Source organism: Salvelinus alpinus, chromosome 33, assembly GCF_045679555.1.
Source record: "Salvelinus alpinus chromosome 33, SLU_Salpinus.1, whole genome shotgun sequence".
Taxonomy (NCBI): Eukaryota; Metazoa; Chordata; class Actinopteri; order Salmoniformes; family Salmonidae; genus Salvelinus; species Salvelinus alpinus.
This window is the reverse complement of record NC_092118.1, coordinates 23341835-23361938: the sequence shown is the minus strand read 5'-3', so window position 1 is coordinate 23361938 and position 20104 is coordinate 23341835. Positions and strand designations below refer to the sequence as shown.

General features: G+C 44.3%; 1 protein-coding gene across 15 annotated transcripts in view; it reads right to left on the bottom strand.

The window, feature by feature from the left end:
• Positions 1 to 1083: 1083 nt before the first annotated feature.
• plekha7b (pleckstrin homology domain containing, family A member 7b) overlaps positions 1084 to 20104 on the bottom strand; it is a 173839-nt gene continuing 154818 nt past the window's right edge. For all 15 annotated transcript variants that reach the window (XM_071380878.1, XM_071380877.1, XM_071380884.1 and 12 more), the window contains 2 exons: positions 5126 to 5279; positions 1084 to 1799 (listed from right to left, as the gene is read on the bottom strand). In XM_071380878.1, the coding sequence (XP_071236979.1) occupies positions 5140 to 5279 (140 nt within the window). In that variant the 3' untranslated portion in view covers positions 1084 to 1799; positions 5126 to 5139. The remainder of the gene's footprint in view (positions 1800 to 5125; positions 5280 to 20104) is intronic.

Sequence of the window (20104 nt, the reverse complement as noted above, 5' to 3'; positions counted from 1 at the left end):
AATAGCGGATGTGATGGGTCTTATACCCACCAGGGCTAGCAGGCACTCTGGGGCCCACACTCCCACTCCTCGAGATGGCATGGAGAGAGAGGAGATGTGGCAGCTCCCACTGTGGAGCTCTGGGAGGTGCATCCCCTCTCACAGGTGTTTTCAAAGAGTACCACGATGCAGACAAGGGTATGTAACTACTCTCCAATTAAAGATAAAGATCTCACAAGGGAGGTGAGAGCAGTTTACTGGTCCACCAGACAAAGGAGCCTAGCCTATAAGCAAGATAGCAGAATATGCTATACGAATATGTTGAACTGTAGAATTATGTATAGGACTGACAGAACATTTGCAATTGGTTCTAGTCATGACTTTTATATAGCTGACCTTCCATTTACAGAACATGTGAAAAAGTAACTTGCAAAAAGCTTAGAATCATAATTCCATCATCTTTGATTCATAAGTTCAATGCCATGTTCGTCTCAAGAGGTTTCTTTTACAAAGTAAAAGATATTTCATTTAAATATATAAAGTCTATGCTTCAGATACGCCAATGTTATTACTACCCACCTTCCCAGTTGAAAATGTAGACACAGAATAAAAAATACCCTTTAAGAAAGAGAAGCTTTGAACTAAAGAAACATTTCAAGGTTTTTTGTACTGAAAGTTTACCTCATTTGGTTTGAGCCTGTAAAGTTGGATTCCCTTCTCAGATAATAGAATGAAATGTAACAGGTCAAAGCAATCAATAAGGATGTTCAAAGAGAATCCTTGGAGCTGTGATGAGGCTACATGTTGTACTTTTTGGTCAGCATGAAGAGAAGGTTATCAGAACTGGCACAAGATAAAGGGTTTTGAAGATTCCGACACAGTCAACCATATTATTCAACTGTCATCCACAGAGTAGTACAATTATTAAACTGACGCGATAACATATGATTTCAATTCAATACTGTACAATAGGCTATAAGACCTAAGAGTTTTGGGGGTTCACATTCTCTGAATACCTCAGTATACCGTTATCATTTTAAAACGGTTATTACGACTACTGCATGAGTCTGTTGTCTGAAGACAAAACATTTGATGAGGCAAACGTCATGTTAATATCTTTAATATTTACATTTTTAATAATTATCATTGTGCAACCTGCCCAAGCCGTCCAGAAAATATTATGTTCAATGTTATTCTCCTCCCAATGTTGTAAGCAAAAATAAAATCCATTTGGCAAGCCAATAAGAGACTGGCAGTGCTAGATACAAACACAAATTACATTTCAAGTGATTTGGTGTAAGAATATCATCTGAGTTTTGACAAAAATACAATCAACATGACACATGTTCAGTACCTTATCATGTTCATATCGACCTTCCAGTTGGTGAATACTCTCATTAACTTTTTTGAAAAAATACAAGTTCCCTTCAAATTCAGATCACACTACATTCTCACCTTGAAAATATCTCTTTCAGTTCTTTACTATGATACAGTATAATGCTAAAAGTGCAATAACATGTATAAAACATTTTCTATTATGGGATTAACATCTGTCAGACACTTCCAAAGTTAATATGCACAGCAGCTTTCACGGCAGACATACATTTTCTTAAGAAAATAGTTACTTCATTTTAGCTACTAAAAATGCATCAGCGAGTAAGTCCTGCTGCGTGCTACTGAGGGCAGGTTAAATGTTCACTAACACTCATCTACTGTATTACAGTGTAACTGTCACAACCAGACAAAGTCTTTCTTTCTTCAAGAATTCAGGTTGTATTGTCATCATGGAACAGCACCTCAGTGTCCAGAAAGCGCTTTGGCTGAGGGAAAATCAACAAAAAACATAAAGTTAGTTTAGGAAGACTATTAGAAATTCTAGAACACCAAGCAGAATGGAAGAATGGGAGGAAATGAAGAATACATTCTTAGCTGGGATTCAATCAAACAGTATTAGCAGGACTTTAGGCTAGTAAAATAGAAATATATATACAGTGGGGAGAACAAGTATTTGATACACTGCCGATTTTGCAGGTTTTCCTACTTACAAAGCATGTAGAGGTCTGTAATTTTTATCATAGGTACACTTCAACTGTGAGAGACAGAATCTAAAACAAAAATCCAGAAAATCACATTGTATGATTTTTAAGTAATTCATTTGCATTTTATTGCATGACATAAGTATTTGAACACCTACCAACCAGTAAGAATTCCGGCTCTCACAGACCTGTTAGTTTTTCTTTAAGAAGCCCTCCTGTTCTCCACTCATTACCTGTATTAACTGCACCTGTTTGAACTCGTTACCTGTATAAAAGACACCTGTCCACACACTCAATCAAACAGACTCCAACCTCTCCACAATGGCCAAGACCAGAGAGCTGTGTAAGGACATCAGGGATAAAATTGTAGACCTGCACAAGGCTGGGATGGGCTACAGGACAATAGGCAAGCAGCTTGGTGAGAAGGCAACAACTGTTGGCGCAATTATTAGAAAATAGAAGAAAATAGAAGAAGTTCAAGATGATGGTCAATCACCCTCGGTCTGGGGCTCCATGCAAGATCTCACCTCGTGGGGCATCAATGATCATGAGGAAGGTGAGGGATCAGCCCAGAACTACACGGCAGGACCTGGTCAATGACCTGAAGAGAGCTGGGACCACAGTCTCAAAGAAAACCATTAGTAACACACTACGCCGTCATGGATTAAAATCCTGCAGCGCACACAAGGTCCCCCTGCTCAAGCAGGCGCATGTCCAGGCCCGTCTGAAGTTTGCCAATGACCATCTGGATGATCCAGAGGAGGAATGGGAGAAGGTCATGTGGTCTGATGATTCAAAAATAGATCTTTTTGGTCTAAACTCCACTCGCCGTGTTTGGAGGAAGAAGAAGGATGAGTACAACCCCAAGAACACCATCCCAACCGTGAAGCATGGAGGTGGAAACATCATTCTTTGGGGATGCTTTTCTGCAAAGGGGACAGGACGACTGCACCGTATTGAGGGGAGGATGGATGGGGCCATGTATTGCGAGATCTTAGCCAACAACCTCCTTCCCTCAGTAAGAGCATTGATGATGGGTCGTGGCTGGGTCTTCCAGCATGACAACGACCCGAAACACACAGCCAGGGCAACTAAGGAGTGGCTCCGTAAGAAGTATCTCAAGGTCCTGGAGTGGCCTAGCCAGTCTCCAGACCTGAACCCAATAGAAAATCTTTGGAGGGAGCTGAAAGTCCGTATTGCCCAGCGACAGCCCCGAAACCTGAAGGATCTGGAGAAGGTCTGTATGGAGGAGTGGGCCAAAATCCCTGCTGCAGTATGTGCAAACCTGGTCAAGAACTACAGGAAACGTATGATCTCTGTAATTGCAAACAAAGGATTCTGTACCAAATATTAAGTTCTGCTTTTCTGATGTATCAAATACTTATGTCATGCAATAAAATGCGAATTAATTACTTAAAAATCATACAATGTGATTTTCGGGATTTTTGTTTTAGATTCCGTCTCTCACAGTTGAAGTGTACCTATGATAAAAAATTACAGACCTCTACATGCTTTGTAAGTAGGATAATCGGCAAAATCGGCAGTGTATCAAATACTTGTTCTCCCCACTGTATATATATATATATATATATATTAATCAAATACCATGGTCTTACTGAATACCAAAGTACAGTACTATACATGGGTAAAGGTTATTAACCTAAACGCATCGCAGCCACAATGTAGATGATGCAGCAGATCTCACCACAACATAAAGTGCATCATACAACACACCAGATCTTTAAAAGGGAATATTAGTCTCATAGGAAACCATGAGAAAACTACCTTTTTTGAAAGCAAGAAAGACAAAAACCCAAGCCACCATACACGGCATATGGAATTAATGGATCATTGTACCTTACTACATGGTGAACTGGTAAACATTCTCTGCTCTCTGTCTTTCTGTACAGCATGTCACATAGTAGAAGAATTTTGAGTCATTTATTTCCCTCAAACTCAACTCACATCACAACAAACCTGAAGCAACTGAATGAAATGCTACAGTGTCCTGTTAAACCAAGCGGTGAAAACAACAAAGTCATACAACAACATCATACTGTGTGTGAGACTGATTCAGTGAACACAGTGTGTTTCTTTTAGAACACATACAGGAGGTGTATCTTTAGGTATCCTTTAGAAACAAACATAGCTGTCGTTTACTCTATAACAATTTCCTTTCCAGATATATATGTATGTAAGTGCAGATTGTAGGCTTGGCTGTGCATACTGAACCATCTCCAAACATATTGTCTGCATCTCAAACAGCATCCTATTCACTACATAGGCCCTATGGGTCCTGGTCAAAAGTAGTGCACTATATAGGGAATAAGGTGTCATTTGGGCATTTCCAAATGTCCACACATCATAACCTCTGACCCCGACCCTTTCAGCTGAGCAGCACACATGGACGAGGAAGGAAACAGGACAGGGTTGTTGACAGACACCAAAAAGGTGGAAGACACCAAATATACACAAAGACATGCGCACTGTCCCACACATATTGCAGAGTGCTATGGATAAGGACGGGGATAGGATTAGTAGTCAAGGATAGCCAACGGATGGTGCATGATTGAGCCAGTACAGTAGAGAGCCTGAGAGTGCCACGGGCCAAAGTTAACTGGACACACACACAGTATCATGATCAGTCCCAATGTGTTTGCACATTAAAAATAGTGTCACTTTTATTTTTCTCCCTGTTCTACATGTTTTGGTGAATACTGTTAGCAGTCTACAGATGGTGGGATAATTGGTGTTGTGGAATGCAGCTGTGAACACTTGTTCCACTGTCAAGGTGCTGAAGCAAAAGGTGTCTCACTTCTTTGTTAATTACACACAATGCTCACGTAGCTAGTGGCATTTGTTTTGCCCCCTTACCCTGCCCAACACACATTTTAGATAAAGTTACAAAAACAATTTACAGACAATTAGCACATTGAGATTAGCTGGCTGCCTGCAGATGTGTAGGTACGCTGACGATAATGAGAGGGGTGATCTACTACCTTCAGAATTACAACAGTGGAGTGATCATGCAGACAGAGAGGTGTGAAGCAGCACCATGTTGGAGAGAATTAGTGAAGCCTCAATGCCATTAGCATGCTGTTAGTCCTTACTTTGTTTTCTCTGATTAGACAAACGAGAAGTGAAATCCGTTGCTTAGAGGAGGAGGAGGGGGAGGTGCCTGAGAGACAGGAGGAAGAGGAGGAGGAAGTGGAGGAGGAGGAGGAGGTGGAGGGACGGTGGAGATGTTAGAGTGCAGTGGTACTACTGAGAAGTAGATACAGGGAGAAGAAGAAGAGGAAGACAGAGAGGAAGAGGAGAACAGGACATTAGTCACATTAGGAGCAGCACTGGCAAATCCAAAGGCAGTGTTGTGTTTGAGACCACCTAAAGCGAGACCGATTCAAAACCAAGACTTAGGAGGGGGGCGACCAGAAAAATGTGATTCGAAATCAAGAACATGGTTGTAATTGTGTCAAATCGCAACCAGAATTGTCCAGTATTTCTGTGTTGATATTTCAGAAGAACATATGGATGGTGTAGACATTCAGAATGGTGACAATATGCTGCTGAGGAAAACAGAGAGACACTCCACTAAGGATCACTTACCCAAACAGGTCTCTAATAGATACAAAGACAAAATATACAGTATGACATCTTCCCCAAGTCTCCCCTTACTAATAGTGAGAGCGCAATGTTCGAACAATGTCCCCCACTCCTCCCTACCAGCAAATCAAGGAAATTCTGACGAGGGTGACAAAGTTTGAGGATATTTTTTCAACAAATGTAAAGGACAGTAATGTTACGAGTAAAGTAGGAAGCCCAGATTTCAATAGGCGATAAGATTTTAATGTGTAATGAAAGGAGTGTATATATTTGGCCTGGCAAAGTGGTTTAATGGGCTGACTGAATGGAATCTGATTGGTGTCGGCCAGAAATTACAAGTCCTCATTGTCCGAGACAAAGTCAAGACCGAATAAAAACATTTCCGACACAGGGACAAGACTGAGACACCCAACATGTGGTCTCGAGACTGGCCTCAAATACTACAACACAGGGACAAGACTGAGACACCCAACATGTGGTCTCGAGACTGGCCTCAAATACTACAACACAGGGACAAGACTGAGACACCCAACATGTGGTCTCGAGACTGGTCTCAAATACTACAACACAGGAACAAGACTGAGACACCCAACATGTGGTCTCGAGACTGGCCTCAAATACTAAAACACAGGAACAAGACTGAGACACCCAACATGTGGTCTCGAGACTGGCCTCAAATACTAAAACACAGGGACAAGACTGAGACACCCAACATGTGGTCTCGAGACTGGCCTCAAATACTAAAACACAGGGACAAGACTGAGACACCCAACATGTGGTCTCGAAACTGGCCTCAAATACTACAACACAGGGACAAGACTGAGACACCCAACATGTGGTCTCGAGACTGGTCTCAAATACTAAAACACAGGGACAAGACTGAGACACCCAACATGTGGTCTCGAGACTGGCCTCAAATACTACAACACAGGGACAAGACTGAGACACCCAACATGTGGTCTCGAGACTGGCCTCAAATATTACAACACAGGGACAAGACTGAGACACCAAACATGTGGTCTCGAGACTGGTCTCAAATACTACAACACAGGGACAAGACTGAGACACCCAACATGTGGTCTCGAGACTGGCCTCAAATACTACAACACAGGGACAAGACTGAGACACCCAACATGTGGTCTCGAGACTGGCCTCAAATATTACAACACAGGGACAAGACTGAGACACCCAACATGTGGTCTCGAGACTGGTCTCAAATACTACAACACAGGGACAAGACTGAGACACCCAACATGTGGTCTCGAGACTGGCCTCAAATACTACAACACAGGGACAAGACTGAGACACCCAACATGTGGTCTCGAGACTGGCCTCAAATACTAAAACACAGGGACAAGACTGAGACACCCAACATGTGGTCTCGAGACTGGTCTCAAATACTACAACACAGGGACAAGACTGAGACACCCAACATGTGGTCTCGAGACTGGTCTCAAATACTACAACACAGGGACAAGACTGAGACACCCAACATGTGGTCTCGAGACTGGCCTCAAATACTACAACACAGGGACAAGACTGAGACACCCAACATGTGGTCTCGAGACTGGCCTCAAATACTACAACACAGGGACAAGACTGAGACACCCAACATGTGGTCTCGAGACTGGCCTCAAATACTAAAACACAGGGACAAGACTGAGACACCCAACATGTGGTCTCGAGACTGGCCTCAAATACTAAAACACAGGGACAAGACTGAGACACCCAACATGTGGTCTCGAGACTGGTCTCAAATACTAAAACACAGGGACAAGACTGAGACACCCAACATGTGGTCTCGAGACTGGCCTCAAATACTACAACACAGGGACAAGACTGAGACACCCAACATGTGGTCTCGAGACTGGTCTCAAATACTACAACACAGGGACAAGACTGAGACACCCAACATGTGGTCTCGAGACTGGCCTCAAATACTAAAACACAGGAACAAGACTGAGACACCCAACATGTGGTCTCGAGACTGGCCTCAAATACTACAACACAGGGACAAGACTGAGACACCCAACATGTGGTCTCGAGACTGGCCTCAAATATTACAACACAGGGACAAGACTGAGACACCCAACATGTGGTCTCGAGACTGGTCTCAAATACTACAACACAGGAACAAGACTGAGACACCCAGCATGTGGTCTCGAGACTGGCCTCAAATATTACAACACAGGGCCACTCCCACCATGCCCAATAACACACAAGACACCAATCCAACTTGAACACTAAATATACCGTACAGTAAAACACCACACAATATAAGATGACACTTCAATCAATTATCAAGTAGCTGCATGTCAATAAAATGCCAATGTTTATTTCTGAATTATACATCATCCCATTGAAAGAAGTTTCTTTCAATTCAGGGATTTGAAAAGTGCACCCACACACCTTCCTTTTATACCAAAGAGTTGAAAAAGCCATTGATTTGGTCTGACAAGATGCCTCGTGTGATGTATTCTGACATGTCTCTATGCTGGAAAGATTGTTAGAATTGTTGACTCTGCTCTTCTGTGCATATTAAGCTCCATCACATCCTGACGCTTGAGTGTAAGTCTGTGACAGAGAGAGAGAAGAGAAAGAGAGAGAAGAGCGAGAGACAGATGGATAGAAAACGAGAGAGGAGGACAGAGACGCAACTCATCTAAAGGGCTGCTACTGATGATGCTACTGGAAGAGTGAACCTGCCTGCTGCAAGGTAAAGATGAAAAGTGATCTGGGTGTCTTTTATGAGGGTTCAGAACCCTGTTCAAAGAGCCAGCTACGGGAGGATGCAGCTGAGAGCCTGAGCACAGTCTTACTGGGTCATTGATCAGCCTCACAAAATAGCCTCATCAAGAGAATCCTCCCCGCCTGAAAGATTAGACACGGATCGCAATTATCTCTGTCTTTACTCATAAGGCCCACACTTATAAGAAATAATATTGAGTTATTAGGAGATGAACGGCCTGATAGCCCGGCTTTGCACCTTTTCCCTCCCCTCCTCCATCATCCGCAGAGCACTCTTGAAAGTGAGCTACCATCTCTTTATCCCGTCTTCAGCTATCCAGAGGATGTCAATGCGATGCATGTTAGATTTGACTGATATTGTCAGACACATACTTGAAAGATATTAATTTCTGAAAGTGTTTGGCCTTGCCATGACGAACATCCACACAAGAGCGTCAGTCTCTTAGAATCTATCCATGAACCAAAAAAGGGGAGGACTAGGTACTCAATCATAAGTATAGTTATTGGAAATGACACATGATTGGCAGAAGTTCTACCACCAAGTTCAGGTTTGAAGAGTGGAGACTAAAACGTATTGTGGAAGTTTGTAGTGAGAAGATGACCAGTTATTCAGAACATGTCTATCAACACCTTCTACAAAATATCATTTGACGTTTGGAAATGTTGGAAACCTTTTATGTATACAAATTCAAAGAAGTCACTGAGCATCACAGTCCTTTTCTTCTATCCCATGCAGTCATGAGTTTCTCCCAGCCTCTGAGATACATTAGTATTATGATTTCTGCAGACCTGGTGCAGTGTGTGTGTACAGGACAGGTAGGTAGGTCAGGATGTGTGTGTACAGGACAGGTAGGTAGGTCAGGATGTGTGTGTACAGGACAGGTAGGTAGGTCAGGATGTGTGTGTGTTGGTATTACTGCAGAGAGTGTGTCCAGTTGTGTGTGTTGGTACTACTGCAGAGAGTGTGTCCAGTTGTGTGTGTTGGTACTACTGCAGAGAGTGTGTCCAGTTGTGTGTGTTGGTATTACTGCAGAGAGTCCAGTTGTGTGTGTTGGTACTACTGCAGAGAGTGTGTCCAGTTGTGTGTGTCCAGTTGTGTGTGTTGGTATTACTGTAGAGAGTGTGTCCAGTTGTGTGTGTCCAGTTGTGTGTGTTGGTATTACTGCAGTGTCCAGTTGTGTGTGTTGGTACTACTGCAGAGAGTGTGTCCAGTTGTGTGTGTCCAGTTGTGTGTGTTGGTATTACTGTAGAGAGTGTGACCAGTTGTGTGTGTTGGTATTACTGTAGAGAGTGTGTCCAGTTGTGTGTGTTGGTATTACTGTAAAGTGTGTGTCCAGTTGTGTGTGTTGGTATTACTGCAGAGTGTGTCCAGTTGTGTGTGTTGGTATTACTGCAGACTGTGTCCAGTTGTGTGTGTTGGTATTACTGCAGACTGTGTCCAGTTGTGTGTGTTGGTATTACTGCAGAGTGTGTGTCCAGTTGTGTGTGTTGGTATTACTGCAGTGTGTCCAGTTGTGTGTGTTGGTATTACTGCAAAGTGTGTCCAGTTGTGTGTGTTGGTATTACTGCAGTGTGTCCAGTTGTGTGTGTTGGTATTACTGCAGAGTGTGTGTCCAGTTGTGTGTGTTGGTATTACTGCAGTGTGTGTCCAGTTGTGTGTGTCCAGTTGTGTGTGTTGGTATTACTGTAGAGTGTGTGTCCAGTTGTGTGTGTTGGTATTACTGTAGAGTGTGTGTCCAGTTGTGTGTGTTGGTATTACTGCAGAGTGTGTGTCCAGTTGTGTGTGTTGGTATTACTGTAGAGTGTGTGTCCAGTTGTGTGTGTTGGTATTACTGCAGAGTGTGTGTCCAGTTGTGTGTGTCCAGTTGTGTGTGTTGGTATTACTGCAGAGTATGTCCAGTTGTGTGTGTTGGTATTACTGCAGAGTGTGTGTCCAGTTGTGTGTGTTGGTATTACTGCAGAGTGTGTGTCCAGTTGTGTGTGTTGGTATTACTGCAGAGTGTGTGTCCAGTTGTGTGTGTTGGTATTACTGCAGAGTGTGTCCAGTTGTGTGTGTTGGTATTACTGTAGAGAGTGTGTCCAGTTGTGTGTGTTGGTATTACTGCAGAGTGTGTCCAGTTGTGTGTGTTGGTATTACTGCAGAGTGTGTCCAGTTGTGTGTGTTGGTATTACTGTAGAGAGTGTGTCCAGTTGTGTGTGTTGGTATTACTGCAGAGTGTGTCCAGTTGTGTGTGTTGGTATTACTGCAGAGAGTCCAGTTGTGTGTGTTGGTATTACTGCAGAGTGTGTGTCCAGTTGTGTGTGTTGGTATTACTGCAGAGAGTCCAGTTGTGTGTGTTGGTATTACTGCAGAGTGTGTGTCAGGTTGTGTGTGTTGGTATTACTGCAGAGTGTGTGTCCAGTTGTGTGTGTTGGTATTACTGCAGAGAGTCCAGTTGTGTGTGTTGGTATTACTGCAGAGTGTGTCCAGTTGTGTGTGTTGGTATTACTGCAGAGAGTCCAGTTGTGTGTGTTGGTATTACTGCAGAGTGTGTGTCCAGTTGTGTGTGTTGGTATTACTGCAGAGTGTGTGTCCAGGTGTGTGTGTTGGTATTACTGCAGAGTGTGTGTCCAGGTGTGTGTGTTGGTATTACTGCAGAGTGTGTGTCCAGTTGTGTGTGTTGGTATTACTGCAGAGAGTGTGTCCAGTTGTGTGTGTTGGTATTACTGCAGAGTGTGTGTCCAGTTGTGTGTGTTGGTATTACTGCAGAGTGTGTGTCCAGTTGTGTGTGTTGGTATTACTGCAGAGTGTGTCCAGTTGTGTGTGTTGGTATTACTGCAGAGTGTGTGTCCAGTTGTGTGTGTCCAGTTGTGTGTGTTGGTATTACTGCAGAGTGTGTGTCCAGTTGTGTGTGTTGGTATTACTGCAGAGTGTGTCCAGTTGTGTGTGTTGGTATTACTGCAGTGTGTCCAGTTGTGTGTGTTGGTATTACTGCAGAGTGTGTGTCCAGTTGTGTGTGTCCAGTTGTGTGTGTTGGTATTACTGCAGAGTGTGTGTCCAGTTGTGTGTGTCCAGTTGTGTGTGTTGGTATTACTGCAGAGTGTGTGTCCAGTTGTGTGTGTTGGTATTACTGCAGAGTGTGTGTCCAGTTGTGTGTGTTGGAATTACTGCAGAGTGTGTGTCCAGTTGTGTGTGTCCAGTTGTGTGTGTTGGTATTACTGCAGAGTGTGTGTCCAGTTGTGTGTGTTGGTATTACCGCAGAGTGTGTGTCCAGTTGTGTGTGTTGGTATTACTGCAGAGTGTGTGTCCAGTTGTGTGTGTTGGTATTACTGCAGAGTGTGTGTCCAGTTGTGTGTGTTGGTATTACTGCAGAGTGTGTGTCCAGTTGTGTGTGTTGGTATTACTGCAGAGTGTGTGTCCAGTTGTGTGTGTTGGTATTACTGCAGAGTGTCTGTCCAGTTGTGTGTGTTGGTATTACTGCAGAGTGTGTGTCCAGTTGTGTGTGTTGGTATTACTGCAGAGTGTGTGTCCAGTTGTGTGTGTTGGTATTACTGTAGAGTGTGTCCAGTTGTGTGTTGGTATTACTGCAGAGTGTGTGTCCAGTTGTGTGTGTTGGTATTACTGCAGAGTGTGTGTCCAGTTGTGTGTGTTGGTATTACTGCAGAGAGTCCAGTTGTGTGTGTTGGTACTACTGCAGAGAGTGTGTCCAGTTGTGTGTGTCCAGTTGTGTGTGTTGGTATTACTGTAGAGAGTGTGTCCAGTTGTGTGTGTCCAGTTGTGTGTGTTGGTATTACTGCAGTGTCCAGTTGTGTGTGTTGGTACTACTGCAGAGAGTGTGTCCAGTTGTGTGTGTCCAGTTGTGTGTGTTGGTATTACTGTAGAGAGTGTGACCAGTTGTGTGTGTTGGTATTACTGTAGAGAGTGTGTCCAGTTGTGTGTGTTGGTATTACTGCAGAGTGTGTGTCCAGTTGTGTGTGTTGGTATTACTGCAGAGTGTGTCCAGTTGTGTGTGTTGGTATTACTGCAGAGTGTGTCCAGTTGTGTGTGTTGGTATTACTGCAGTGTGTCCAGTTGTGTGTGTTGGTATTACTGCAAAGTGTGTCCAGTTGTGTGTGTTGGTATTACTGCAGTGTGTCCAGTTGTGTGTGTTGGTATTACTGCAGAGTGTGTGTCCAGTTGTGTGTGTTGGTATTACTGCAGTGTGTGTCCAGTTGTGTGTGTCCAGTTGTGTGTGTTGGTATTACTGTAGAGTGTGTGTCCAGTTGTGTGTGTTGGTATTACTGTAGAGTGTGTGTCCAGTTGTGTGTGTTGGTATTACTGCAGAGAGTGTGTCCAGTTGTGTGTGTTGGTATTACTGCAGAGTGTGTGTCCAGTTGTGTGTGTTGGTATTACTGTAGAGTGTGTGTCCAGTTGTGTGTGTTGGTATTACTGCAGAGTGTGTGTCCAGTTGTGTGTGTCCAGTTGTGTGTGTTGGTATTACTGCAGAGTATGTCCAGTTGTGTGTGTTGGTATTACTGCAGAGTGTGTGTCCAGTTGTGTGTGTTGGTATTACTGCAGAGAGTCCAGTTGTGTGTGTTGGTATTACTGCAGAGTGTGTCCAGTTGTGTGTGTTGGTATTACTGCAGAGTGTGTGTCCAGTTGTGTGTGTTGGTATTACTGCAGAGTGTGTCCAGTTGTGTGTGTTGGTATTACTGCAGAGTGTGTCCAGTTGTGTGTGTTGGTATTACTGTAGAGAGTGTGTCCAGTTGTGTGTGTTGGTATTACTGCAGAGTGTGTCCAGTTGTGTGTGTTGGTATTACTGCAGAGAGTGCAGTTGTGTGTGTTGGTATTACTGCAGAGTGTGTGTCCAGTTGTGTGTGTTGGTATTACTGCAGAGAGTCCAGTTGTGTGTGTTGGTATTACTGCAGAGTGTGTGTCAGGTTGTGTGTGTTGGTATTACTGCAGAGTGTGTGTCCAGTTGTGTGTGTTGGTATTACTGTAGAGTGTGTCCAGGTGTGTGTGTTGGTATTACTGCAGAGTGTGTCCAGTTGTGTGTGTTGGTATTACTGCAGAGAGTGTGTCCAGTTGTGTGTGTTGGTATTACTGCAGAGTGTGTGTCCAGTTGTGTGTGTTGGTATTACTGCAGAGTGTGTGTCCAGTTGTGTGTGTTGGTATTACTGCAGAGTGTGTCCAGTTGTGTGTGTTGGTATTACTGCAGAGTGTGTGTCCAGTTGTGTGTGTCCAGTTGTGTGTGTTGGTATTACTGCAGAGTGTGTGTCCAGTTGTGTGTGTTGGTATTACTGCAGAGTGTGTCCAGTTGTGTGTGTTGGTATTACTGTAGTGTGTCCAGTTGTGTGTGTTGGTATTACTGCAGAGTGTGTGTCCAGTTGTGTGTGTCCAGTTGTGTGTGTTGGTATTACTGCAGAGTGTGTGTCCAGTTGTGTGTGTCCAGTTGTGTGTGTTGGTATTACTGCAGAGTGTGTGTCCAGTTGTGTGTGTTGGTATTACTGCAGAGTGTGTGTCCAGTTGTGTGTGTTGGAATTACTGCAGAGTGTGTGTCCAGTTGTGTGTGTCCAGTTGTGTGTGTTGGTATTACTGCAGAGTGTGTGTCCAGTTGTGTGTGTTGGTATTACCGCAGAGTGTGTGTCCAGTTGTGTGTGTTGGTATTACTGCAGAGTGTGTGTCCAGTTGTGTGTGTTGGTATTACTGCAGAGTGTGTGTCCAGTTGTGTGTGTTGGTATTACTGCAGAGTGTGTGTCCAGTTGTGTGTGTTGGTATTACTGCAGAGTGTGTGTCCAGTTGTGTGTGTTGGTATTACTGCAGAGTGTCTGCAGATGTGTGTGTCCAGTTGTGTGTGTTGGTATTACTGCAGAGTGTGTGTCCAGTTGTGTGTGTTGGTATTACTACAGAGTGTGTCCAGTTGTGTGTTGGTATTACTGCAGAGTGTGTCCAGTTGTGTGTTGGTATTACTGCAGAGTGTGTGTCCAGTTGTGTGTGTTGGTATTACTGCAGAGTGTGTGTCCAGTTGTGTGTGTTGGTATTACTGCAGAGTGTGTGTCCAGTTGTGTGTGTTGGTATTACTGCAGAGAGTGTGTCCAGTTTGTGTGTTTGTCCAGTTGTGTGTGTTGGTATTACTGCAGAGTGTCTGTCCAGTTGTGTGTGTTGGTATTACTGCAGAGTGTGTGTCCAGTTGTGTGTGTTGGTATTACTGCAGAGTGTGTGTCCAGTTGTGTGTGTTGGTATTACTGCAGAGTGTGTGTCCAGTTGTGTGTGTTGGTATTACTGCAGAGAGTGTGTCCAGTTGTGTGTGTTGGTATTACTGCAGAGTGTGTGTCCAGTTGTGTGTGTTGGTATTACTGCAGAGTGTGTGTCCAGTTGTGTGTGTTGGTATTACTGCAGAGTGTGTCCAGTTGTGTGTGTTGGTATTACTGCAGAGTGTGTGTCCAGTTGTGTGTGTCCAGTTGTGTGTGTTGGTATTACTGCAGAGTGTGTGTCCAGTTGTGTGTGTTGGTATTACTGCAGAGTGTGTCCAGTTGTGTGTGTTGGTATTACTGCAGAGAGTGTGTCCAGTTGTGTGTGTCCAGTTGTGTGTGTTGGTATTACTGCAGTGTGTCCAGTTGTGTGTGTTGGTATTACTGCAGAGAGTGTGTCCAGTTGTGTGTGTTGGTATTACTGCAGAGTGTGTGTCCAGTTGTGTGTGTTGGTATTACTGCAGAGTGTGTGTCCAGTTGTGTGTGTTGGTATTACTGCAGAGTGTGTGTCCAGTTGTGTGTGTCCAGTTGTGTGTGTTGGTATTACTGTAGAGTGTGTGTCCAGTTGTGTGTGTTGGTATTACTGCAGAGTGTGTGTCCAGTTGTGTGTGTTGGTATTACTGCAGAGTGTGTGTCCAGTTGTGTGTGTTGGTATTACTGCAGAGTGTGTGTCCAGTTGTGTGTGTTGGTATTACTGCAGAGTATGTGTCCAGTTGTGTGTGTTGGTATTACTGCAGAGTGTGTGTCCAGTTGTGTGTGTTGGAATTACTGCAGAGTGTGTGTCCAGTTGTGTGTGTCCAGTTGTGTGTGTTGGTATTACTGCAGAGTGTGTGTCCAGTTGTGTGTGTTGGTATTACTGCAGAGTGTGTGTCCAGTTGTGTGTGTTGGTATTACTGCAGAGTGTGTGTCCAGTTGTGTGTGTTGGTATTACTGCAGAGTGTGTGTCCAGTTGTGTGTGTTGGTATTACTGCAGAGTGTGTGTCCAGTTGTGTGTGTTGGTATTACTGCAGAGTGTGTGTCCAGTTGTGTGTGTTGGTATTACTGCAGAGTGTGTGTCCAGTTGTGTGTGTTGGTATTACTGCAGAGTGTGTGTCCAGTTGTGTGTGTTGGTATTACTGCAGAGTGTGTGTCCAGTTGTGTGTGTTGGTATTACTGCAGAGTGTGTGTCCAGTTGTGTGTGTTGGTATTACTGCAGAGTGTGTGTCCAGTTGTGTGTGTTGGTATTACTGTAGAGTGTGTCCAGGTGTGTGTGTTGGTATTACTGCAGAGTGTGTGTCCAGTTGTGTGTGTTGGTATTACTGCAGAGAGTGTGTCCAGTTGTGTGTGTTGGTATTACTGCAGAGTGTGTGTCCAGTTGTGTGTGTTGGTATTACTGCAGAGTGTGTGTCCAGTTGTGTGTGTTGGTATTACTGCAGAGTGTGTCCAGTTGTGTGTGTTGGTATTACTGCAGAGTGTGTGTCCAGTTGTGTGTGTCCAGTTGTGTGTGTTGGTATTACTGCAGAGTGTGTGTCCAGTTGTGTGTGTTGGTATTACTGCAGAGTGTGTCCAGTTGTGTGTGTTGGTATTACTGCAGTGTGTCCAGTTGTGTGTGTTGGTATTACTGCAGAGTGTGTGTCCAGTTGTGTGTGTCCAGTTGTGTGTGTTGGTATTACTGCAGAGTGTGTGTCCAGTTGTGTGTGTCCAGTTGTGTGTGTTGGTATTACTGCAGAGTGTGTGTCCAGTTGTGTGTGTTGGTATTACTGCAGAGTGTGTGTCCAGTTGTGTGTGTTGGTATTACTGCAGTGTGTGTGTCCAGTTGTGTGTGTTGGTATTACTGCAGAGAGTGTGTCCAGTTGTGTGTGTTGGTATTACTGCAGAGTGTGTGTCCAGTTGTGTGTGTTGGTATTACTGTAGAGTGTGTGTCCAGTTGTGTGTGTTGGTATTACTGCAGAGTGTGTCCAGTTGTGTGTGTCCAGTTGTGTGTGTTGGTATTACTGCAGAGAGTGTGTCCAGTTGTGTGTGTCCAGTTGTGTGTGTTGGTATTACTGCAGTGTGTCCAGTTGTGTGTGTTGGTATTACTGCAGAGTGTCTGTCCAGTTGTGTGTGTTGGTATTACTGCAGAGTGTGTGTCCAGTTGTGTGTGTTGGTATTACTGCAGAGTGTGTGTCCAGTTGTGTGTGTTGGTATTACTGCAGAGTGTGTGTCCAGTTGTGTGTGTCCAGTTGTGTGTGTTGGTATTACTGTAGAGTGTGTGTCCAGTTGTGTGTGTTGGTATTACTGCAGAGTGTGTGTCCAGTTGTGTGTGTTGGTATTACTGCAGAGTGTGTGTCCAGTTGTGTGTGTCCAGTTGTGTGTGTTGGTATTACTGTAGAGTGTGTGTCCAGTTGTGTGTGTTGGTATTACTGCAGAGTGTGTGTCCAGTTGTGTGTGTTGGTATTACTGCAGAGTGTGTGTCCAGTTGTGTGTGTTGGTATTACTGCAGAGTGTGTGTCCAGTTGTGTGTGTTGGTATTACTGCAGAGTGTGTCCAGTTGTGTGTGTTGGTATTACTGCAGAGTGTGTGTCCAGTTGTGTGTGTTGGTATTACTGCAGAGTGTGTGTCCAGTTGTGTGTGTTGGTATTACTGCAGAGTGTGTGTCCAGTTGTGTGTGTTGGTATTACTGCAGAGTGTGTGTCCAGTTGTGTGTGTTGGTATTACTGCAGAGTGTGTCCAGTTGTGTGTGTTGGTATTACTGCAGAGTGTGTGTCCAGTTGTGTGTGTCCAGTTGTGTGTGTTGGTATTACTGCAGAGTGTGTGTCCAGTTGTGTGTGTTGGTATTACTGCAGAGTGTGTCCAGTTGTGTGTGTTGGTATTACTGCAGAGAGTGTGTCCAGTTGTGTGTGTCCAGTTGTGTGTGTTGGTATTACTGCAGTGTGTCCAGTTGTGTGTGTTGGTATTACTGCAGAGAGTGTGTCCAGTTGTGTGTGTTGGTATTACTGCAGAGTGTGTGTCCAGTTGTGTGTGTTGGTATTACTGCAGAGTGTGTGTCCAGTTGTGTGTGTTGGTATTACTGCAGAGTGTGTGTCCAGTTGTGTGTGTCCAGTTGTGTGTGTTGGTATTACTGTAGAGTGTGTGTCCAGTTGTGTGTGTTGGTATTACTGCAGAGTGTGTGTCCAGTTGTGTGTGTTGGTATTACTGCAGAGTGTGTGTCCAGTTGTGTGTGTTGGTATTACTGCAGAGTGTGTGTCCAGTTGTGTGTGTTGGTATTACTGCAGAGTGTGTGTCCAGTTGTGTGTGTTGGTATTACTGCAGAGAGTCCAGTTGTGTGTGTTGGTATTACTGCAGAGAGTCCAGTTGTGTGTGTTGGAATTACTGCAGAGTGTGTGTCCAGTTGTGTGTGTCCAGTTGTGTGTGTTGGTATTACTGCAGAGTGTGTGTCCAGTTGTGTGTGTTGGTATTACTGCAGAGTGTGTGTCCAGTTGTGTGTGTTGGTATTACTGCAGAGTGTGTGTCCAGTTGTGTGTGTTGGTATTACTGCAGAGTGTGTGTCCAGTTGTGTGTGTTGGTATTACTGCAGAGTGTGTGTCCAGTTGTGTGTGTTGGTATTACTGCAGAGTGTGTGTCCAGTTGTGTGTGTTGGTATTACTGCAGAGTGTGTGTCCAGTTGTGTGTGTTGGTATTACTGTAGAGTGTGTCCAGGTGTGTGTGTTGGTATTACTGCAGAGTGTGTGTCCAGTTGTGTGTGTTGGTATTACTGCAGAGAGTGTGTCCAGTTGTGTGTGTTGGTATTACTGCAGAGTGTGTGTCCAGTTGTGTGTGTTGGTATTACTTTAGAGAGTGTGTCCAGTTGTGTGTGTTGGTATTACTGTAGAGTGTGTGTCCAGTTGTGTGTGTTGGTATTACTGCAGAGTGTGTGTCCAGTTGTGTGTGTTGGTATTACTGCAGAGTGTGTGTCCAGTTGTGTGTGTCCAGTTGTGTGTGTTGGTATTACTGTAGAGTGTGTGTCCAGTTGTGTGTGTTGGTATTACTGCAGAGTGTGTGTCCAGTTGTGTGTGTCCAGTTGTGTGTGTTGGTATTACTGTAGAGTGTGTGTCCAGTTGTGTGTGTTGGTATTACTGCAGAGAGTGTGTCCAGTTGTGTGTGTCCAGTTGTGTGTGTTGGTATTACTGCAGTGTGTCCAGTTGTGTGTGTTGGTATTACTGCAGAGAGTGTGTCCAGTTGTGTGTGTTGGTATTACTGCAGAGTGTGTGTCCAGTTGTGTGTGTTGGTATTACTGCAGAGTGTGTGTCCAGTTGTGTGTGTTGGTATTACTGCAGAGTGTGTGTCTAGTTGTGTGTGTCCAGTTGTGTGTGTTGGTATTACTGTAGAGTGTGTGTCCAGTTGTGTGTGTTGGTATTACTGCAGAGTGTGTGTCCAGTTGTGTGTGTTGGTATTACTGCAGAGTGTGTGTCCAGTTGTGTGTGTCCAGTTGTGTGTGTTGGTATTACTGTAGAGTGTGTGTCCAGTTGTGTGTGTTGGTATTACTGCAGAGTGTGTGTCCAGTTGTGTGTGTTGGTATTACTGCAGAGTGTGTGTCCAGTTGTGTGTGTTGGTATTACTGCAGAGTGTGTGTCCAGTTGTGTGTGTTGGTATTACTGCAGAGTGTGTCCAGTTGTGTGTGTTGGTATTACTGCAGAGTGTGTGTCCAGTTGTGTGTGTTGGTATTACTGCAGAGAGTGTGTCCAGTTGTGTGTGTTGGTATTACTGCAGAGTGTGTGTCCAGTTGTGTGTGTTGGTATTACTGCAGAGTGTGTGTCCAGTTGTGTGTGTTGGTATTACTGCAGAGTGTGTCCAGTTGTGTGTGTTGGTATTACTGCAGAGTGTGTGTCCAGTTGTGTGTGTCCAGTTGTGTGTGTTGGTATTACTGCAGAGTGTGTGTCCAGTTGTGTGTGTTGGTATTACTGCAGAGTGTGTCCAGTTGTGTGTGTTGGTATTACTGCAGAGAGTGTGTCCAGTTGTGTGTGTCCAGTTGTGTGTGTTGGTATTACTGCAGTGTGTCCAGTTGTGTGTGTTGGTATTACTGCAGAGAGTGTGTCCAGTTGTGTGTGTTGGTATTACTGCAGAGTGTGTGTCCAGTTGTGTGTGTTGGTATTACTGCAGAGTGTGTGTCCAGTTGTGTGTGTTGGTATTACTGCAGAGTGTGTGTCCAGTTGTGTGTGTCCAGTTGTGTGTGTTGGTATTACTGTAGAGTGTGTGTCCAGTTGTGTGTGTTGGTATTACTGCAGAGTGTGTGTCCAGTTGTGTGTGTTGGTATTACTGCAGAGTGTGTGTCCAGTTGTGTGTGTTGGTATTACTGCAGAGTGTGTGTCCAGTTGTGTGTGTTGGTATTACTGCAGAGTGTGTGTCCAGTTGTGTGTGTTGGTATTACTGCAGAGAGTCCAGTTGTGTGTGTTGGTATTACTGCAGAGAGTCCAGTTGTGTGTGTTGGAATTACTGCAGAGTGTGTGTCCAGTTGTGTGTGTCCAGTTGTGTGTGTTGGTATTACTGCAGAGTGTGTGTCCAGTTGTGTGTGTTGGTATTACTGCAGAGTG